The following is a 24,193-nucleotide window of genomic DNA, read 5'->3' on the forward strand; positions in this document are numbered from 1 at the left end:
AGAAACCAAAGGTGAGGTGGGAAAGTTGATAATAGAATACAATCTTTTCTATTTTTTTTTTTTTAATTTTATTTTTTGTATAATGAGGAGTATGGTTTTATACCCTAAACAAAATAATAGTGAATAAAGAAAACTTTTGTGATTAAATTATTTTTACGTCCTTAAGTTATATTAAAGCTAATACATCCATCCTCTATTTTTAAATTGTATTTTTTATTCTATCAAACTAAAGGCTTCTCTACCTAATTTATTTATTAATTATTTTAGAAATAACTAAAATAACTTAAATGTATAATATTTTTTTAATCCTTAATTTATAGCAAAATTAGTACTTATATTTTTTATTTTTTAAATATAAATAATTTAATATTTGTAATTTTACTTTATTAAATTAAAAAAAATATAGTGTTTTTTACGAAGAGACTTTCAATTTGATGAGGTAAAAAATTAAAACAAAAAAATTATTTTTATTATTTACTTTTCTGTTTGTATAAAAATAAATTTATAAAATTTTTATATAAAAATAAGTGATAAATTAATTTTTATAAAATATGAGTTAACTTGTAAGTTTTGTTAAGGTTTAGTGCCCTTTATTTTAGGCCAATTGATTAAAGTCTAATATTTATAGATATTTACATTTTAATTCAATTTTTTTAATTTTAGTTCAATTGACGCAATCGTTTCATTTTAATATAATTTTAATCAATCTATAAATTATTAAATTTAATACTTTATATAGCAATTTAATTATTTAGCTGGCATATCATCGGTATTATTATAATTATTTTTTAATTGATCAATTGATAAAAAAAAACCTAACGTTCGTATCATTTTGTATTTTACTTTAAATATTTAAATTTGGCTCAACATTTATGTTTGTGTATAATTTTAGTCAATTTTTAAAATTAAAATTAAAGATAAATAATTTAATTATTAAATAGATAATTTACATTTTCAAAGTAATAATTATAAATATTTTATAGTAAATACATTAGGTAATTTAAAATAAACAGTATATATAAAATAACTAAAAATAATATATTTATTATAAAATTTTTATAACTATTAATGTAAAATAAAATTAATTTACTGTTTAAAACAGTCGATATTATATTTAATTGTTAAATTATTATTATTTTTAAAATTAAATATATTATTTTTTATATATAGAGTTAATTTATATTTAAAAAATAATAAAAAATTATATTTGACATTCTATTTGAACTCTTATATTTTAATTTTTAAAATTAATTTAAATGTAAATATTAATTCAATTAAACTAAAATTTAAATATTTAAATTAAAATATAAATTAATATAAATATTAAAATTTTTCAATCATTTATCATTAATTTATAAAATAATAATAGTAATAATATAAATATTATTACAGTTAAATTATCAAATTATCACCTAAATTATTAAATTTAAAATATTACAAATTGACAAAAATTAAAATTAAAAAATTAAAATTAAAATATAAATACACATGAATATTTAACATTTTTATCAATCGACCTTTATTTTATTAACACTAACACTTACATACATCATAGAGCAGGTCATCAAGTTGGACGCACGTGCGTCATGTATATAGTCAGCGAGAAGATGAGGCTCATGTCTTTATAAGTAAGCATACTCCCGACATTTCTCAACCTCACTCTTTATTTTAAAAACAGATAAAGAGCTAGAGAGTAAAAAAATGAGTGATCCAGCCAAGCAAAAGTCCGGCCAAGCTAATGGCCGCCCCTCTTCCTTCGCTAAACTTCCTCGGCCTCGATCGGAGATCAAGAACAATTTCATCCTTGGGCTAATCACAAGCTCTTCACCAAGCTCCTACCCTCAAAAGAAGTGAAGATCTTGTCCTTCTACTTTATGAGATTGTGAAAAATTGCTGTGTGGATTTATCCACTAAAATCGTTAAATGGGTTTGTGTACGTGTCAGCTTTTGGATGGTTTGCTTTTTGCCTTTAGGGTTGTGTATGTTATTGCCTCTTTCGTGAATCTCCAAATTTCTAGTTTTATCAACCTGTACTCAAATGACCTTGATATTATGCATAATCATGGCTGTTGTCCATGACCCTTGTTCACGCAAATCCTAATTTCACTCATGAGATTTTCTCATTTCTGTTTTGTCTTTTCAAATTAGAATCAGATTAGGGGTCGAATAAGTTCCTCAATAAAAAATGAATTGATCAAAACTATTTTTTAACTATATCAGAATTAGATCTGCTGCAGTTTCACTTTACTCTCTGATAAGGGGATAAAATTAAAAAATAATAAAAGCTTTATTTTTTACAAGTTAATAATTGTTCATTATTTTTTATTAATATAATATAATTTATGTTAATTGGAGAATAATTCTAAAAATAATGCTTAAGGTGTTTCATGTTTAACTTATGATCATCAGTTGCACTTATTTCTCTAGCATAGTATCGATTGCTTGGAATACATTGGTTCCCAGTTGTATAAATCTCATAATCTATGTATTAAACCCAGTAATTGATTATCCCTTGACTCATAAATCCAAAGTTTTTGAGACATTACCGTCCATCATGTCACCTCTGCACCGGCTACTGTAGTACGCCCTCGTACAAAAACTGAGTTGGCTAATGCAGCAAGTCATGAAAAGCTTTACTCCATCCCTGGCAAGTCCATGGAGGTTATTATCAAACTCTTCTACATATGGATTCCAAGAACGTGCCAAAATTTCTTTTTCAACCCTCCACCTCTCTGAATCTTCTCCCAAGTCATCATTTATCTCCTCCATATTTGATTCATCAAAACAATTTGTCTTGCTTGAATCAGATTCACCAACCTCTAATTGGACTTGAGCAGTTCAACACCATCATCCTCATCTGATATCTCAGTTAGCTTACCCTTCACTATACATTCACCTCTCTTAATCTGTTCTGAATCACTCCAGCTACAATCGTTCTGCAAAGGGTACTGCATCCACAATGTTTAAGCTATTAAATCAAAGGTCGTGAAGTATATCATTATTCATGCAACTACCGCCCTGTGTCCCAAGAATCCTTTAATCCACCCACGCCCATTTAACAGTTTATTAGCAGCATTGGGGCAAACATCCAAATTCTCAATCAGGCGAAGCAACATCCATCAGCATATTTTGGCATGTCCATATGTGCTCATGCATTCAGTTATCCTAATATACTTGATGCTCTTCTCAAGGCCACTATCATCATGCAACATAAATAAGCCACTTATAGCCAATTCCAGATCCCCTCAAATGCCTGAGTTAACACTATTAAACTGTGTTAAAAATTTAAGTCATTTTGCGATATCAAGGGCTTCATTGGCTGCAACTAAATGCCTGGACCTATTTAACTATCAGGTCATAGCTTAAGAGCCAATTTTAGGCATTTTACCTTTTAACTTATTTTAAAAGCAATGATAAATTCCAAGTAGATTATTCCTATTGCACCCACATCTCTTTACCAGCAGACTCATCAATTTCTAAGACCTTGTTGAAAATATCACAAATCAAAATGTTTTTTTCAGAAAGATCAAGTTATCCCTCACGAAGATTATCAATTATTAGTTTTTGTACGTTCCTTGCATCATTGCTACTTGAATATCACTTCTACAACTTGGCTAAGCAATTTAATTTTTCAAAGGAAGACACCACCTGTAACAAAAGTTCCATTCTTCTCTTGCAGTCGAGCCTCTGTAAAAGAGCTAAACTTGCTTAATACTCTTTACACTCCCTCATGGGCTCTCAAAATATTTCCAGCTAAGAATTTCATCCCTGTTACACTTTCCACATTCTCACCCTGCAAATTAATGACATAACTCCCAAGTTTCTCCTCCTTACAAATCTTCAAAATCATTCAATCTTCTAAATCTCCACAAACATTCCAACTATAAAAGTACTTGCCTTTGTTGGAAAGTCCACCACAACCAAAAGAAATGTTTCCCAAAAAGTAACTATAGGTAAATAACAATTAGGAAAACAAACATATAAAGGAGAACTATAACTTAAGCACCAATATGAATTTCTTTACAAATCTCAATTCTTGCATAAACTTTTAATTGCATATAAAATATTAAAGATTACACTTATATCTATATCATAAATGCAAATGAATAGTAAAGATTTAGAATCAAACCATAAGATTACTGCCAATCCCTTCACTTTGCCTTTACTCTTCTACTCTAAAGCATTTTTTTATTACTATATGACATATTTGTGTAGCTTGACAATTGGATCCTCTAAGTTTTGAGGCCTTGTATACACTTTATCATTCTCGCTGATTTCAGGTGGCTTAAGTTACCTTCGAATGTCATTTCCACAAAGTCCTCCTTCACCTCTCCATAACCGCTCCAAGGATTAATTGTTACAGTCACGTACACTCCTTAGGACTACCACACCATCCACATATTTGAGGTCCCCTCATGTTCTGAGTCCATGCCTTGTTCTTTTATCACTCCATCAGTTATGTTCTTATACCTCCACCTTTTGTCACTGACTTGTCCATTAGAAAATAAAAAGGTAACTTATAAAGTTCTGCCATAAATTCAAGAAACAGGATTAATCTTGCCAGTAAGCATAGCATTTCCGGTCAAACCTGCACAACTAAATCAGAAATCGTCTTTCAGAAAAACCAGATAATCCTGATCGAAGAGCTGAGTAGGACTTCCTCAAGGAGTTTCACGACTTCATTGAACTTAACATATGTAGAAGAAACAGTAGCTGCCCATATAGGAATATGATTACTCAATTCATTCCGCTTAAAACATTACTGCTATAATTGAAAATTTGGGATACAAATTTTACACAGAATCTACATTCTGCATTTGGAAGCATAAAAAATATTACTTTCTGACAAACCTTGTACACCAAAAGAGTTGAAAATAGAAACATAATAAGCAAAAGACTCGAACATAAGGAATAAAGTTGACAACATCCTGAACAAGAAACGGAAGCAAGTACTTTTGCCTATCAAATGATGAAATATTAATCATCATTTAACCAACTCAAATAACGTGGGGACACAATTTGAACTATTAATATAGCAATTGGATAAGCCACTATTATCATTTTCAACGACACTAAGTAGTCACCAGCTATAAAGTCACTTCAGAAAACAAGCATGTGAAAATAAACAATCTGATGTGTTATCAGTAAAATATTTGTGTCTATTCATGAAAGAACTAATACATATATATACAATAGATTCTGAACTAATTAGGAATGTGAATCCCTAAGATTAAGCTAATTATATACATTAATATACTTTCTTTAACACTTCTCCTCAAGTTGGAGTTTCCATATTTAACATTGCCTGTGGAGATAAGGTTTTACTTAATCTTGTCACAAACAAAATAATAATCAATTTCAATATGCTTGGTTCGCCTATGGAACATTATTAGATTAGAAGCAATATGAAGAGCAGCCTAATTGTCACATCATAACCTATCTAGCAATGAAGACTTTAGACCAACTTCATTTAATATTTGATGTAACCACATAACTTCACACACTCATTGTGCCATAGCTCTTTACTCTTTCTACATTAGATTGAGAAACCACATTTTGTTTCTTACTCCTCTAAGACACTAGATTTCCTTCAACAAAAACACACTAGATTTCCTTCAACAAAAACACAATATCCAGTAGTAGATGTTCTATCAATCTTGAATCTTGCCCTATCTACAACTAAAAGCATTCAATATTAGAGTGATCGTAATTTGAATACAACAAGCCTCGTCCTAGGGCTCCTTTTAAATAGCACTTGTTTTAAGGCTGCCAATGATCAATTATTGGAGAAGACATGGAATTTTCCCACCAATCTCCTGTACTTCTTAGGATCTTCAAACAATTCACCAATTTTGTCTGTTGTAAACTAGGGGCCATAGGTGCACCACATGGCTTCACTCCAAGTTTCCATATCTCTGTCAACGAATTAAGAATATATTTCTTTAATATAGAAAAATACCCTTTTTACATCTTCCCACCTCGGTCCCTAAAAAATACTTCAGTCTCCAAATCTTTTGCTTGAAACAGAGTGTGGAGCAAAGATTTTAAAGATGAAATACTTGCAATGTCACTCCCATAGATAGCAATATCATCAATATGTACACCTAATAGGATTACAACAACCTCAGACTGTATAAAATACTAAATGGTCACTTGCTTTTCTGCATCCCAAATACTTGAACCACCTTACTAAACTTTTCGAATCATGCACAAGGACTCTTTTTAAACCAAACAAAGAATTACAAAATCGACAAATTTTTCCATACTTTCCCTGAGCAACAAACCCAGCCAGTTGCTCAATATAAACTTTTTCTAAAGATCACTATGGATAAAAGCATTCTAGATATCTAACTGGTGTAAAAGCCAATTATAAGTAACAGCTAGAGAAATGAACAAGCAAATAAAGGCAAGTTTACCAGAGAAAAAGCATCAAAATAAACAATTCCGTAGGTTGAGAATGCCTCCAGCAACAAGACAGGCTTTAAGACAAGCCACAGAACCATCGAGACTGATCTTTACTGTAAATAACTATTTACAACCAATAGTTTTCTTTCCTTTAGGCAATTTTACCAGATGCCGAGTACCGTTATCATCTAAATATTTTGTCTGAAAGAGAGTGTGGGGAAAAGATTTTAAAGATGAAATGCTTGCAGTGTCACTCCCAGTAATAGCAATATTATCAATATGTACACCTAACAGGATTACACCGGTCTCAGACTGTCGGTAAAATATTGAATTGTCACTTGCTTTTCTGCATCCCAAATACTTGAACTACCCTATTAAACTTTCCGAACCATACACAAGGAGTCAAGGACTTTATTTTAAACCAAATAAAGATTTATGAAGTCGACAAACTTTCCCATACTTCATCTAAGCAGTAACCCAATTGGTTGTTCTATATAAACTTCTTCTAAAGATTGCTATAGGTAAAAGCATTCTTGATATCTAGTTGGTGTAAAGGCCAATTATAAGTAGCAGCTGGAGAAATGAACAAGCAAACAGAAGTTTTGCGACCAGAGAAAATATCATAATAATCAACTTCGTAGGTTTGAGCATGCCTTCAGCAACAAGACAGGCTTTAAGACAAGCCACAAAACCATCCAAAATCATCTTCATTGTAAATACCCATTTATAATCAATAGCTTTCTTTCCTTTAGGCAGTTTTATCAATCATTTCTTTCCTTAGGCAGTTTTACCAAATCCCAAGTACCATTATCATCTAAAGCCACCTTGTCTTCTACAATAGCAGCATGCCAGTCAAGATATGACAAAGTTTCAAAAACAGTTTTAGGAATGAAAACAGAATATAAAGAGGCAATAAAAGAATTAGACGAAGAAGACAAATGCGCATAAGAATCAAAATTGAAAATAGGATAAGTGAATTGACGTTTGCCTTTACAAAGAGTAACAGGGAGATCAAGACTAGGATCATGATTGCTAGAGATTGGATCAAATGGTGAAGGGGCTAGTAAAGGATATGTGTCAGGAGTATCTAGTTGCCTTGAGTAGACAAGAATAATAGGAGGCTGCAGGCGCATGAATAATTGGAGAACTAATAGAACTAGATACAAGAAATGTAATATTAATTAAGAATATATGGAGGTTGATTTTCCTTGACATAAACATCCTGGAGCAATTCATCAAAATAGAGCTTGCAATTTTATCTTTCTCATCAGGTGAACAACTAGGTTAAGATTTTAAAGGATAAGAGAAATTCAAAGAAACATTAACCATCCATTTTTATGCAAAAGTTAATAAAGGATGCCGCATAATTTGATGAAGCTTACTGGTGTCAAGAGGTGAGACTCATTTCGGTGAGATTTAGCTGTTGAAGGCATTGATGTTTGTCATTATAATTTCTTGCAGTGGGAAAGTTGTAGATGATGATGCAATTGTAATTACACGTCAAAGACTTGCCCTACTCTTAGAATTTTGTGTCATGGTGGTGATCTAGAGCAACTAAAGAAGGTTGATGACTTGATGCATTGGCCCAACAATAGCAGCTAGAGATCATGATGCTGGTTGCTGATTCAATGGAGATGGAGCATGGGCTTTGTTTAGAAATAAGGTGCCAAAATTGTATAATTGTTATGCCCATTATTTTTTCCCTGATTTGTTGTTAAATATTGCAATGCCATAATTGATATGCATTATGTAAATGTGCTAGCAATTGTGTAAATAACAAAGCCAAATCATAATAAAATATTACTCCCTCAGTCCCATAATTTTTGTCTATTTTTTATTTTTTAGTTATTCCAAAATTATTATTCGCTTTCCCTTTTAAGGTTCCAGTAACATATCAATTAACTATTATAACCCTATTTAATTTTATCTTATTTCCAAAATAACCTCTTATTAAGTGTTATTTGTAAATGAATACTCAAAATTTCTCTTAATATTTAATAAAATTTAATGTATTTAAAATGGGCATAAATAGAAAGTTAATAAAAAAAAAATTATCGTTTTTCATGCATGTGAAAAAGCAAAGTGGACAAAAATTATTAGGAGGGAGTATTGCCATGATCATTTGGACTCGATCAATAGAAAAATAAAACTAAGCTAAATAGGTTACAACAAATATCTATGGGCGAAATATAGTTTTCTGCAAAAAGCTTATAGGCCCTTTTTTGTGATCTTTGGATTATTAAATCTAAACCTATATACCTATGATATTTCTACATATTTGTCACCATAATATCTAATTTGATCATCTTCTAGATTGAGAAAGAAGAGTAATAGAAACGGAGATTGAGACTTTTCAGGAAACCAAAATAGTTTACGATGAAAAGCAAAACCAACCAAGTCCCTTCAATCAAGCTGAATATCATCTACAAACACTCCAGAACTCCTTGAAGCAGAAACCCATAAGGAGGCCTAAAAACTACTTTATCCCACAGTAGCTGCATTAATAAACTCTAATTCCTGATTATCAAATTCTTCTCCCACTCCCTAGCCAAATACTCCAAATTACAGCAAAATCATTGTTGTTTCATGATTGCATTAAATAGCAGCTACAGACTCTTTCGACTCCCGGAGCAGAAAATGATAAATTGTTCATGCATACATATAATTTTCCAATAATCCTCAAAAAATATAAAATGAACTCCAATCTACATATGTTAAGAAACAAGTTTACACAGGCCTATAAAACCATAAATAACTTAACGGAATTAAATAAAAAAAAAATTTTTTAAATTAGAAACATGCCAAGATAGATTTGGCTTTCAAATGAGAGGTGCCAATTTTTAAATTACAGCCACAATTTAAAATTTGTAACTTGTCAATTATGAAATTTGCCCACGATACATAACAAGTACTGCACTATTAATTCATATCAATGGGAAAAGATCCAACCAATAAAAGCTCACAACAAAAGAAACAAACTGACATGTTTCCTTTAATTTTTTATTTGTTAGCTTTGTAGTATGCTTGACTGCAGCCAGAGAAAAAACTTGGTTATTCAGAACAAGAATGGGAAAAGCCTCACAGGCTTTTGTTCTGAGCAACGCACATGACAAGCTACATCGAATTTGGACCAGTAATATATCATGCAAACAACCGATATAAGTGTCATAGACATGAAACACACAATTCACCATTACTTCGAACTGCAGCTAATAAAGGATATATTAGAATAAAAAAAGACAGGTGCAGTGATGCAATAACATGTTATTAGAAGCACCAGGAACATTTGAAAAGCTTGAGATTACAGACATCATTCATCCTAAACTATAATAATATTTTTTTCTTTTTCTTTCAAACAGAATTTTGACAAGAAAACTCAGAAAACTTCACAAGCAATTCTTTCTCATTATCAATTCTCAGGATGCTTACTGAGAGTTCCTAGAAACTGCAGCCATCAAATATCAAACTTTCAGCTTTAGCATTCAATTTCCTAGTCAATGAAACACAACAATTTTTTTAAAAACAGAAGCCAAATATGTCCTATATGCATACATTTCACATGTAACAATGTCATTCCCTCAACATAGACAATTAGATATATATTATGAGAAGTATACCATCACATAACCATAGAAACTAATCTTCAGTTCAAAAGTTGATATTCCAGAGTTTATTGTGATAAATTCTCGTTCAACTATATCTACAAAATAGAAACTGACAAAGATTCAGCACCATTATAAAAAAGCAACTTATGGATTACATTTGTTATTTGTCAATAAATCTCTATAGCAAAAGCTGGAAAGAAACCACTCACCTACAAACAATGTGTTAAATTGTGATTTCTAAATCTTATAATTACCCGATGTTTGTTCACTCTCTGCAACCCAGTATACGCCTCCGCTTGTAAACTTAAGCATACATTTGCATGTTCCCATTGCAGCCATTGACCTTATTTTCTTTCCCAAAAATTTTTGCTTTCTTCTTGTGCCGATAAAATAAGCCACAGAATCTGCTCTCACTGTTAACCCCATAATTATGCTCCTATTCAAGTGAAACAAGAAAATTTAAAAATTTCAAATAAGATGGGATGTAGTAGATGCCTTAATATCCATGCACCAACTTTAATACTAAGACTTCATACACAATGCATTGTCAAAACCAATATGTTCATGACCGTCCAAATTATGGCCGTCCAAACCCAAAAATTTTCACAATTTGAACACAAAGAACTCAACAATATAGCTGCATATTCTACTCGCAAATGCATCAAAATTTTCGAAAAGCGAGATTGAGATCATACGGAAAGATGATCAAAGCAGAATTATGAAAACAAATAGCAGGGTAGGGCATCATATATTGACACAATTATAAGACCACCTGATTCATACAAGATATAGCAATGAAAACATAACACCAGGCTTAAAATGAATTTCTGTTCAAGACGAAATCTTAGAAGATAGACCATACCAGAGATATACTAGATGAACTTTCTTTGCAAGCTTGAGATATTCCAGCAGAACCTATAGTAAAATGTAAACAGTGAAGGGAACAGAGAATAATAAAAGCAGCAGCAACTTGCTTAGAAGATATTTCTATTTCTCAGGGAAAATCTCTCTACCGTTTGTTTCCTTTACTAGCCCAGAGCTGCTAAGAACTTTATGTAGCATGATGGTCCCCTGAAATCCAATAAAGGGATAGCCCGAAAGTTGTAGCCTTTCTGAATGATGCATTTCTAAAAATCCAAAAGAAGTCTCCCATGTATTTCTCAACTGAGCTATTGCCGGCAAGATCAATCTCTCAACACCTAATTTGGTAAGTAACTGAAGGAGCAGATGCAGCTCATTTTCAATCATATCCATTATATAAACCAAAATTTCAAACAACTGGCAATTGAAAGAAATAGAATGCAGTGTCTAGGGAAAATACCTTCAGCAGCTCATGCACAAGAAGTCGACACATTCCCCGACGACGATATTGGAAAGGCGTAGCAACAAGAGGCATCTCCGCAGCCTTTAGTCCATGGATTCTGGAAGCCAAATGAAATGCTCCCCCACTTACATTTCAAATTTGGATAGAATTGCCAAATGTTTTTAAATCCTAACTTACTATGCCAAGAAATAAACTTTTGAATTAAAACGCAAAAACGCGCAAAGGTTCAGATTTTTTTATACCATTACCCCAAAAAAATATTACTAAATAACATGGTCAAACAATCCATTATTCCTTTCTCAATGCCGACACTTGATACTTATGAAGTGTTGGTTTGAGTTGAAAATTGTGTTTGTGATTGTAGGAAGTTTGGGGGTTAAGATTGAGAGTTCTTAACAACAGAGGATAAACACCAATGCTTTTCTACAAGTACCTCACTGTGGCAACAGATATAATTTCATCACCTCTGTGCAAAACAGCAGCATAAAACCCACGAAAATTCAACCTTCTAAGTTTGGACCTGAACATTGATAAACAGGAAAACTCAATAATCAAAACAAAATTTGGATAATTCACACCAAAACAATTGTTTACCAAACTGATATGTTGGCTAACATATACTGATTTATGTTTGCATTGTCCAAAGCTGTGTTCAAAAATTGATTCCTCTAATTTATGAACTCAAACTAAGTGATTTTGTTATCAAAAAAGTATAAAATATACTATGAAAATATTACACCCGAGCCTCCAATCTTTCGGGTCAGTTGTATAAACTACTACAATCCCCTCAAGTTTTGCCATAATGTACAGTTTCGTCTTTGCAACTAGCAATTTAATAATCAAACTACCAATAGTAAAAAATGTAAGCTTTGCAAGACTTGAGTGTTCTACAACATAACAGTTCAGGGACTGAAGTGCAATTAAATTTTTAAAACATCAAGGAAAAAAGTACAGGCCAATTCTAAATCCCAGGGATAAAATTTTATATTATGCCAAATCTAAGGGGTTTTGCAGGGCAGATTCCCCCATTCACCCAAAATATCATTTGCTCCTACTAAATAATACATATTTTCCCCACTATAGTATATAGATTTGTCCCCACTCACAGATGAATTATAGATGGCTCAAAACAGTTGAACAATGTGTACTTCTCATATATTTTTTAGATTTAATGCTTCGTCTTTAGCTTTGATTCAGATCAAAATAGTTTTCTAAGTAATTGATTCAGATAACAATAGTTTTCTAAGTAACAATTGAATCAAAAATATATTCAACCCTTTGATAACTTTCTTTAATGTGTTTAACAGAGCTGATAGTGACAAAAGAACCACATACCTGACCCTTACTAAGTTGGGATTAAGGCTAAGTTGTTGTTGTTGTCAATGAGAACTTTCTTTAGGCACCCCATTTGCCAGATTGTTGACAAAAGGGTAAGAATTTAAATAGGCAAGTTAAAAAGAGACTAGTGGAGGTATTAATATGCAATCGTCCATAAATACTGGGGTTGCAAGAGCCAAGAACTAAATTTTGGGACCTAAAATGACATTGTCCTGAGAGTTAAAGAATCTAACTTATATGCCCCAACTTAGAACATTATAAAAAGCAGGTGCTCTCCCCCTCCTCTCCATCCTAATTTATGATCCCATAACACATGACATGGTTGGAAATTTGGAATCCATCTCTTGACACCAACATATTAAGCGAGCCACATGCTACATGGGGAAAAGATTCAAGCCAAAATGGAAAGCTTCTTGATACTTTTAGTCAATTTTATTTCAAGCTTATCATGATGTTAAACTTTTTGTTAAGCATAGAGCTCCAGAATCTAGGCATCTGTATGATGCATAACTATTCATGCTTCATGGAATTGTTAAGCAACAATTACCTAATTTATTCATCGACTCCAAGGAACAAGAACATCAAGCAGACTTATGCCTCTGATTATCACATAAATTAAGCAGCAATTAGTTCATGATCCATTGACTCCAAGGAGCAAGAACATCAGACTTATGCCTTTGATTATCACATCAGTAGCTAATGCCGCAAAAATTTAAATATAACTCACTGCAATAAGAAATCTTACCCTGAACTGTAAACAAGATCTCTAACTAGATCTCTCTTGGTATGAGGATCCTTAACTGGTCTGAAACATTCATGCATAACCCTGAGAACATGAGATAACTTGATGCAAGTGTTACTCCTTGGTATACCAGGAAAATTGTAAACATTTTTTGATGATCTTGTCAATGTCCAGGTCAAGCCATCCACAGAAGTGGGGTTTGAAATTCCCAAAAGATGATGAAGTTGGGCACATAACTAGAACAGTAAAAGATGTAACAGAGTTATGACCTCGTTTGATTGTCCAGAATAGCGCATGCCTATATGCTTCTTTTGATAACAGAGTTATGACCTACAAGGTGATACATATATGTATATGTATGCAGCTGGGATAAATGAATTTATCTTTCAGTGACTTGTACACGCACAGACACACACCTACATATATATATAATTTGTGTGTGTGCATGTGTACAGATATGTATATGCATGCAGCTGGGATAAATGAATTTATCTTTTAGTTATTTGTCCACCCAGAAATAATTATTAGATCGACTTATTCATCATCATTTTTTGTATATGTATGTGCATGCATGCATGTATATACACATATATGCATATGCATGCAACTAGGATAAATGAATTTATCTTTTAGTTATTTGTCCACCCAAAAATAATTATTAGATCGACTTATTTATCATCATTTTTAATGAAAAAAATAAAAAACAAATAAATAATTAAGACTTTAATATTACAAAATAAGATGTACATGATGTTAGCTCTTCTTTAAAAAGAATAATATATAATATTATATTCAAAATTAACTAATTGAAATAACATAACATTTAAACTTTTGTTATCTTCTTTTCTCAAATTATATATGATAGTTGCTCCAAATGGCATAAGTCTGTCAATGCATATTTAGTCTTTTGAGTTAGTTTCTTGTTTAATTAGTTGATTAAAATGTGTGTTTCTATGTTACTAAGTTTTTGTAAGAGCATATAAGAGAAGATGATGCAAAAATAGGTGATTTGAACACATATGGAGCATGTGTGACTCAAATTTGAAAAGGACTTAGCCAATGACAAAACAGGTCAAAGGAGACTTATTCAAGATATTTTGAAGCTAATGGTACAAGATGCGCAGATTTGGACCCCAAAGTGGATAGTCTTGTTTGAGCTTATTAGTGATCTACAATCCAGAGGTCGAATCTGACATTCTGGGATTAAAAAGCCATATTTGACCATGTTTTAAGGTGATGCATGGAGAATTAGCAAATACAGACCTGATATAATGATGGCCGCATGTCTTGGGGATATGTGGTTTTTGGGCTTCTACGTTATGAGTTAAAGTGGCAAGCATGTCGGTTTTATTTGGTAGTCTTGAATGGATTACTAGCATTAAAAAACCCCCTAAAACAAGGTGTATATGTGGCTATAGTTTTGGACAAGTTTTAGCCATAAGATTCCAACCTTATCTAGGTTTGCTGCCGAAATTTATTTTTATCAAGGATTGGACTTCTAAATCGGATTGGAGTTAATTTAACCTAATTCCCTCTATAAAATAGGCTCCCAAATCAAATGCCATGGACCATTCTCTGTTCTTTTAGTAAGTGACCATATTTCCCCTTAGTGTCAAAAGGTGCAAGCTTGCTTTGTGGAGTATTGGTGGTAATTTATTCTTCTTCCTTTTGCTTGTTGGGGCTTTGGTTATGATGAGATTTTGATTTGTTCTTAATAAATCCAGATTTGTTTCTATTCACTTTCACCTTATCTTTTGTTCATCTTGTAAATGTTGAATGTATGATTAGTTACAAGGACAACTAATTGATTATGCATGATAACATAATGCTAAGTTAAGATAATCCGAGTACATAATCATTTGAAAAATCTGACTATAAGTAGCACACAACAAGTTATGCCATTATAAAGATGAGTTTCTAGATTGAATGAACTATCAATGCATTTGTTTCTCGAATTAGGATATCTTCTATTTGTATTGCTGCCATTAAACTTGATTATAAGCTGCGCTAGTCTTAGATTAAATGTGATGGTAAGGGATTAATTTTAGAGCACTTCCTGGTTAATCTAATATGAAAGGATATATTTGGAAGTTGTTAGCTTCTTAAACCAATTTACTCTCTCACATGAACTTTCATCTTCAGTCAAGGATTGATTTCATGCTACAAGGTAGATACTCCCCCTCTACAAAATTGTTTGAAATCTGGTTGTTTAAAGATTAATAATTCATTAGCATTAGACATAAACTCTAGCATTCTCAGTTCTTGAATTAGGGAAATTTTAGTGATTCTACAACAACCCCTACCCTCCCCACTCGCCCTTTTACTTATTATTGCATATTTAGCTTTGTGAAGTATTAAGCCCCATATAACTCGTTGAGCAATTCATCCACCATTAGAATTGAGAAATTGTCTTTAACAGTCTTTGCATTCAATTCCCTATAATCAACACAAAATCTCCATGACCTATCTTGTTTTTAACAAGTAACACAAGTGATGAAAAAGGAGAGTGACTAGGCCGGTTTGTTCCTCAATGGAGCATTGATTCACACTATTTTTCAATTTCGTCTTTTTGCAAATGTGGATAGCGGTACAATCAAACCACAACAGGAAAGGATCCTGGCAAAAGGCAAATCCAATAATCACATGCTCATATTGGAGGCAACTTTTTCAGCTCTTTAAACATTTTTGAGAATTCCATTAACAGTAACTCTAATTTTTGTTCCTTGTTTCTTGTATAGAGTGGGTCTGCAGCACTGGTTCATGTTGCCAACCATGTAGTGTAATTTGCCTTCCCTCCACGCCAAAGCACATGGTAAGGGATTTAAAATCCCATAGGATTGGAGCTAATACCTTGAGCCACTGTACTCCAAGAACCATGTCAAATCGATCTAAAGGCAATGTTCTAGTGACTCTACCAGTTCTTCTTCCATTTCGACCCAAAATAGCTTCATACATTGATGGCCAAATGAGTATATTTCATTACTTACTGACAGCCTCCAAATCTCACAGGACAGCAGATTGGTGGCCACTCTGTCAGATGGGATGGGCGGTGACACAAGCTAGTCCCCCTACATTGGTGACCTAGAATGGCAACCCTTTTGAATGACACAAAACTCCAACTACAAAAAAATTTAGGAGTTGAAACTTGCTCTTATACCATGTTAATAGAATTTTCTGTGTATATCACTCAGAATTGTACAATATTTATATAAAATGATTCCTACAATTATGAATCCTAAAAAGGGAAGGTATCCCTAGTTGACATTTCATAACAGTATATATAAGAATTGCCTGTCTTTTGTCCTGTTATGCCACTTTCTTAAGGTTTATTGGTCGAATTTTAACTAACTGCTACTACTGCTAGACATTTCTTTGCCTCAACTCCTACTTGAAACTCCCAAGAGTTCTTGAAGTTGTTTGAGACAAGTGATGATGATGCATCGCGAGAGGCACTTTGCCATGACATAAAGAAGATATCACAAATCCTAAGGTTGCATGTGGCTATGATAATCGGTGATGGATATTTGGGTTGAAAGGCTGAGTCAACCAAACAACTTAAATCAAATGCACTGCTTAGGAGGCAACCCAAGGATTCTACAAATTCATATTTGGACAACTATTCTCTTTTACTTTTTCTGTTTTGTTTGTCTTTCTCTTCTTTGAGTAAATTACATTGGGAACAATGCAAGATTTAAGCGTAGGGGAGAGTTTTATATCTTATTTTTGTGTTTATTTATGCAATGTAAGATTTAAGTGTATGGGAAGGTTTTATGTGTCATTGTTGTGTTTATTTGCATTCTTTATGTTTTTAGTTCTTTTCAGTTAAGTTTTTCGAATTTAGTTGGCTTTTAGGTTCTTTCCATAGATTGACGAGATTATGCATGTTATGTGCACAAATTGACCAAGTTTGGTAAGAGCATGGATAAAATATGTTGATTTATAACTTAGGCTCCCTTAATATAGTGATTTTAATGGAAAGCTCGAATATGCTAGAAGATAAATCAATTCCTTCTGTGAGAATTCGAGCCTATGATTGAAGCATCCATATCAATCTATTTTTTTGTTGTGTGGATGCTCATTCAGTATCAAGTTGTAATAAAAAATCCTGTCATGCTGTCACACAACTTGACAACGAGACAAAGATAATTGTGACTAAAAATATAGATAATTAATCAATAATTCCACCTAAAAAATGCAACAAAAAATTCTTAATAAGTTAACTGATCATAGAGCAATAAAATCCATATTAAAAAGCCACAAGATTGAATTTTAATAAGTTGTTAAACATGGAGGTAAACAAAGAAATCCATCTTTGCAATTAAAGCAGAAGAACCAAAGTTCTAAGAATCAAATTCTCATTATGAATAATGTTTTAACTTATTCAACTTATATACAGAATAAAAGCTATTTATAGCTAAAAATCTCCTAATTCTAGTTGGAGTAGAAAAAGAAATCCTAGTTGAAAAAGAAACTTAAAACGAATCTTAATTGAAATAGGAGAAAACGTTGCTACTTAATTGTGACGCCTTTAACGACGCCTGTTTTGATGCTCGAAACACGCCAGAGAAACAGTCAAGCATATGGGATTTTCTTACGCATCACTCATTTTTCGTCGCAAAAGGTGTTGCAAATGGCATCGCAAATGTATTGTGAACAAGCTTTCGTGCATGTTTCCTTTGCATTTTATTGCGCATTGGCCTTGATCATCATTCCATACTTCCCAAACATAATTCTCATCCTAAATGTCTTGAATTTACCTAAGATAACTTGATTTCTCGAAGAATAATAAAAATTTGATGCACAACTTGTTAAAAAATCTTATCCTTCTTGTGCTCGCATCACATATTACAAGCATTGACTTGTAAAACAAGTTCTTCTACCCTAACCATAGGATTATTAAAACATTTGAAACATATAAAGGCTATGCTCGATAAGTTTGGATTGTGTTGAGGGTATGAGGATGAGCTATAAAGTGCATAATTGATGTCCTTGTGAAATTTAAAGTGTTGAAGGAAGGGATAAATGAATATGAAGAAGGGGAAAAAGTAAGTGATTTGAGCACATATGGACCATGTGCGAGTCGAATTTGAAGAGGAGTTGGCCAATGACAAAACAGGTGCAAAGGAGTCTTATTCAAGCCATTTAGAGGCTAATGGTGCAACAAGAGCAGATTTGGCACCAAAACACATTGGTGTTTTGGACGAAATTGAGGCTTTTATGGATAGTCTTGTTTGACTTTGGGCTTATTTGTGATCTATTATCTAGAGGTTGAATCTAACCTAATGGGCTTGCAAGAGCCTTATTTCACATGTTTTAAGCTGATGTGTGAAGAATTAGCAAAGATGGATATGATTTAAATGGTGACTGCATCTCTCGGTAATATACGACTTTTTGGGCTTCTATGTTATGAATTAAGGTGGCAAGCATGTGGGCCTTATTTGGTGGGGGTGAATGGATTACTAAGTATTTAAAATGAGTTAAAAAACATGTCTAGAGTTCCCCAAACATGGTGTATATGTGGCTGTACTTTTAGAAGAGTTTTAGCCAAAAGAGTCCTATCTTACCTAGATTTGCTAAGGATTAGACTATAAAATAAATCTGTAGGTACTTTAACCTAAGCTAATTCCCTCTATAAAAAGGCTCCTAAATCAAATGAAAGACTATTCTTTTCTCTTTTACTTAGTGACCAAATTTCCCTTTCTCATCAAATGGAGCAGCTTGCTTTGTGAAGCAGTGATGGTGATTTATTCTTCTTCCTTTGGTGTGTTAGAGCTCTTCCTGTCCTTAGGAGTCGCGTGGCATTATTGGTTCATCTCTACCAAGATTGATGAATTTAGGGGCAGCATGCTTCTTACTCTTCGTTTCTTAATTTGTTTATGCTTAGTGTTTTTAGTCATGAGTGAGTAGTTTTCTAATTCATTAGGCAAATGGTTGAAGCCATGGAACATGTAACCATCAGACTTTCATTTGTTCTTAATAAATCCAAATTTGTCTCTATTGAGTATCACTTAATCTTTTGTTCATCTTGGAAATGTTGAATGTATGATTAGTTAGGTGGCCAACTAATTGATTATGCATGATAACATATTGCTAAGTTGCAATTGCTTTAATAATCTGAATATAAGTAGCACACAATGAGTTAGGTCACTATAAAGATGAGAGTCTAGGTTGAACGAACCATGTTGAATGCGTTTGGTACCTTGAATCAGGATATATCTTTAGTTGCTATTGCTGCCATTGAACTCGATGATAAGTCGTGCTAATCTTAGATTAAGTGTGATGTAAAAGATTAATTGTAGAGCACTTCCTGATTAATCTAATACAAAATGAATTGTTTGTAAGTTCTTAACTTCTTAAACCAATTTACTCAATAAAATGAATTTGCATCTTTAGTCAATGATTGATTTCAGCTTACATGGTAGATATGCCCTTTCTACTGAACTCTTTGAAATGTAGTTGTTTTTAAGAATAATAATTCATTAGTACTACACAAGCACTCTTGCATTCTTAGCTCTTGAATTTAGGAAATTTTAGTGATTCTACAACAAACCTTCTCCTACTTATTATTGCATATTTAGTTAGATTAGTTTGTGTCTTTTTGTGTTGGTTAATTTCATATAGTTTAATCACTCTAGTGATTGTATGGATTGTGTGATTTAAGTTGTCACATTACATTTGATAATATCTGTTGAATACCACGTCGTTTTGGAAGAGAGGTGATAGAGGCACAAAGGCAATCCTCACCTTAGCTAAATTTTGGATGAGTTAGGCCTGGTTGAGATTTAACATGATATCAGAACCTCTCCACAGATGTTGGACCTCCCATAAATATGTCACGCTCCACTACAATACTGCACGTAAAGGGTGTGTTGAATCTCATATCGGTTTGGGATAGGAGTAAAGTACCCCTTGTGAGAATCTTAGGCCCTCCCCCCTCTTGAACTAAACCTTGAGCTAACTTTTAGGGTGAATTAGATCTGGACCAAATTTAACAATATCTAATTTCTTGCTTTGTATTTACTTCATTCCTTGTGATATCAACCTCTACATATCCTACACACAAATAGTTTAGGTAAAATATATTTAATTAATGCACTCGGCACGCACAGTATATGCAGGACAACAATAAGAAACTCAAAAATATAGTTTTAAATTTTGTTTCCTCTTAAAGAATTCCAAAATTTCTAACTTTCATCATATAGGACTTTAAGAGATAACAGATGGTCTTCAAGATTGTTTTAACATTAGTTGTTTAAGATGAGTTTAGATTGTTTTATTGTTTAAGATAAGTTTAAATAATATGTTTTTAATTTATTCTCATAAGTATGATTATCGATAAATATTATCTTTTACTATCGTACGATCTAATTTATTAAATGAAATTACATTTTTAACTGATTGTACAATATAAATTATCAGTACATGAGATACATAAGTTCATTTCATTACTGATAGATTTATAATTTCATTTAATAAGTTTTAACATGTTTAATTTTGATTTTCTTTCTCTCTTCTAAAAGAATATACTCCTAGCAATTTAATGAATGAAGAATCAATCAATAATTAATATATAATTTGATTTCAGAAAATAAAATTATGTTTGGTAAGCATCAGCCCCCTCAAAAAACCTTTTAGCTCAACCCCTGTTGACTTTTACGAAGTTCTTTTAAATGCATTTGAACTTTTAACTTCTGATTGATAATATTATTTTTTTCTTCACGGAACTAAACAAAATGAATGTGGCATACCTCATAGCAAGACTTGCTGCAAAAATCCTGCGATGGATAGTCCACAGGAAGAAGACATCCAGCTTTACTCAGGCAGCAAACATGATCTACAAGAAACAAACCCAAGTTTCAATCGTCCAAATTCAAAGCAAAAAGAGGGAAGAAATATAAACAGGAAATAGCAACTCCAGGGGTTGGTAAGCAAGCTCACATGTGCGGGCACACTGCAGACAAGAATTAGTGAACAGTGAATTGTCACCTTTGCCACATAGCCCACAGCAGCAAGACGGACAAAGCCATTTTCCATGAGGAACATCCTGAAATTGGCCAAACAGCAAATAAGACTCGAAGAAAGCAAAGTTTGAACTAGTTAATGTTACAAAAGAAGACTAAATACCAAAACAAGCAAATAGTAAGATAATTAAATCTAAGTTTGTATTACCGAATTATCAGCAAGTGGAACACAGAGGAAAAGGAATTTGTCTAGACCTATTTATGCTACTTGATTCTGCCTACGGTGTGTCTACAGCATAGCTTAGAGGCGTATAAAAAATTCATGGAAGAAAAAAGTAAGTATCATCAGGAAAAAAACTGGCACCTTGAGGTCAAGGCAACTGAAATGATATGAAGATGGGCACTTGTTGCAGCGAATAAGATCTCCCCCACAGTGACAAAAGCTACATATGGTGTCACCAATGTCACAAAATAGCCGCCTCCTTTTACTCTTCCTAGGATGAGACCTTTTTCTTTTAGGAGTAACATTCTTCCTATGATTCTTGATAGGCAGAGCATGGCATTGATCCATGGATAAATCATTCTTAGCTGGTCTAGAATCTAATACCTTCTCTTTCACCTTAGATAGAGTCTTTAATTTTGAATTGGCACGCTGAAATTCCATTGCCTTTAATGATGAACATTTTCTCTTCTTCCTGACAGTAACAGAAGGCTTCCTCTTCCGCAGCTTTCGACTGCAATTGGTAAGATTAATAGCTAGATTTCTTGTAACTTGTCTCGACTTTGTCAAATTTTCCCTTCTCCTAAATGACCCATTCACCTTAACATGGATAATCTTTTCTTTTTCCACCACACATTGCTTAACCTTAAGAGATTTTTTCTTCTCTGCATCTAAGTTCACTTTACCAGACTGCTTATTTTTTGTAGGCAGGGAATCAGTATTTGCCCCTTCATCCCGAACAAAAGCACTATCAGATATTTTATCAGATGTACCTCTCACAGTATCATTCATAGTGGAGGATAAAATATCTACTACCCGTGTTCTACTGCAGAAATTATCAGACTGAAAACTATCTTTTTTAGTAATACTTATTGCTGACCATTTCATAGCCCTCGATCTTGACTTCAAAGTCCTCCTTTTACGGGCCCATTCATGAGGAAAGCATTTCTCTTCTGTTTCTTGACTTGAACCAGAAATGTTTAAAGCACCATAATTTCTTTCCCTGAGAGAAGCAACATATAATCCTGACTTTATCTTAACATGTTCAGAGACTTTTCCTGTATTTCGTTTTTTCTCCATTACATGAGCCAGATTCAGATCATGAAGAACCTGCCGACTTGATTCAATTGCAGTTTCATGAACAGCATCCATGAAGTACTTATTCCAAACATTTCGAGCGCCGCAAGTCCACTCTGAGATCATTTTGTTGAACCCATAGTTTAAACGCAAGTATGACCAAACCTTCTTAACACAATTAGATAAAGGAATATCTCCCTCAAGCTCCATGGCCAACTGCACCAAAATCCAAATACCACGGTCATGCCAAATACCCAAGAATTCATCCCAATCTCGAGACAAACGCATGTGATTTGCACTAAATTTTCGCTCATCACCCTCATCAGGAAAAAACACTAACCGCTCATTTGCATCATCATGACAATCAAAGACTACACCTTCCCACCATGCATCCTCGAACAGGACATCTACACAGACCCCAAAAGATAACTTTTTATCAGATGCTGGGGGTGAAGGTCGAATATGCCCACGATATGTTGATGAAACATGACGACGAGAATGAAGACCTTCAATTGCCTCCGTGACAGGGATGGACTCGATGAGCTTCGAGTCACCTGTTTCACTCAAGAGTTCATCATATTCAACAGAACGGCTTAATTCGGAGACACCAACCACCACCCCAGGATGCCAAGAGCCTCGCAGTCCTTCCTCAAATTGCCTAACCTGAAACCAATCCATTGACAAATTTATGGAACATGAACGTGAAATATATAATCACATATCTAAAACAAATTTCCACAACCATAAGATCCAAAAAGAAAAATGCACTATCCCACCTAGAATCAAGTTAAAACCAGCAGAAGATATGTTTTCAACCAAACAGACGGAAATGAGAATTTAAACACAAAAATAATAATATTATTATTATTACAGTTGTTTCTAAATTTTCCCACGTTTATGCTTTTTCTACTGTAAATAAACGCTAAACTTAAGAAGAAGCTATTGAAATTTAAATTTGAAGAAATGACAGACGAATCTAATAAAGCAAAAGATCAAAGTTGAATGGAAGAAACCACCTCCACTCTCTCATTGAGAAGAAGCTTCCTTTGATTCATTGAGACAGAGACAGAAAAAAAACTTTAAGCCCCCGTCGTCGGTCACTGACTTTCCGCCGGTCTCTCTTACACAATTTCCAGAGTCCTTGACAGAAATATAGTGAGAGACATTCGCACGCGCCCCTTTAGGTTGACGGTAATAAATCGGCGCTTGTTTTGTACTGGAGTGTTGGGTTCTGCTACAGATCCGCTTAAGATCTGAAACGGAAATTAAATCTCCTATTCTTCGATTTTCACGAACTCAATTTTCTGCGATTCCAGTTTTATATTATTATTATTATTAAAATAAATTATGTTTTAATCCTTAAATTTTAATATAATTAACATATTAATTTTTATATTTTTAAATTTAAACGGTATTCACCTAATTAAAAATATTTTTATTTATAATTTAAAAAATATATATTTTAAATATTTAAAATAATTCCATATACACTTAAATTTTAACTAAATAAATAATTTTATA

At 32.9% G+C, this 24,193-nt stretch overlaps 1 protein-coding gene across 8 annotated transcripts; it reads right to left on the reverse strand.

The window, feature by feature from the left end:
• Positions 1-1,968: 1,968 nt before the first annotated feature.
• Positions 1,969-23,957, reverse strand: LOC110628984. 8 transcript variants are annotated; one of them, XR_002490143.2, is made up of 11 exons: positions 23,689-23,957; positions 21,740-23,335; positions 21,353-21,458; positions 21,163-21,248; positions 13,418-13,650; positions 11,768-11,854; positions 11,332-11,431; positions 11,024-11,225; positions 10,873-10,925; positions 10,265-10,446; positions 1,969-2,948 (listed from the first exon to the last, which is right to left on the reverse strand). XR_002490143.2 is itself a non-coding variant. In XM_021775810.2 (10 exons), exons 1-10 carry the CDS (start codon positions 23,725-23,727, stop codon positions 10,315-10,317), a joined length of 2,634 nt encoding a protein of 877 aa, XP_021631502.1. In that variant the 5' UTR covers positions 23,728-23,957; the 3' UTR covers positions 10,048-10,314. The 8 variants fall into 8 exon arrangements, 2 of the variants coding, with proteins under 2 accessions (XP_021631502.1, XP_021631503.1); XR_002490144.2 differs by lacking the exon at positions 1,969-2,948 and adding an exon at positions 4,020-4,588; XR_002490142.2 differs by lacking the exon at positions 1,969-2,948 and adding an exon at positions 4,020-4,596.
• Between the last annotated feature and the right edge of the window lie 236 nt (positions 23,958-24,193).

The sequence above is a fragment of the Manihot esculenta genome, chromosome 13, assembly GCF_001659605.2.
Source record: "Manihot esculenta cultivar AM560-2 chromosome 13, M.esculenta_v8, whole genome shotgun sequence".
NCBI classification, from domain to species: domain Eukaryota; kingdom Viridiplantae; phylum Streptophyta; class Magnoliopsida; order Malpighiales; family Euphorbiaceae; genus Manihot; species Manihot esculenta.

What these genes read in the sequence shown, in the direction of transcription:
- LOC110628984 (XM_021775810.2), bottom strand. Translation starts at nt 23,727, where the DNA reads ATGAATCAAAGGAAGCTTCTTCTCAATGAGAGAGTGGAG. An exon ending in TCAGTTGCCTTGACCTCAAG is followed by an intron (nt 21,459 to 21,739) that starts GTGCCAGTTTTT and finishes GGCCAATTTCAG; the next exon opens with GATGTTCCTCATGGAAAATG. An exon ending in GTTCATCTAGTATATCTCTG is followed by an intron (nt 10,447 to 10,872) that starts GTATGGTCTATC and finishes TCACTTGAATAG; the next exon opens with GAGCATAATTATGGGGTTAA.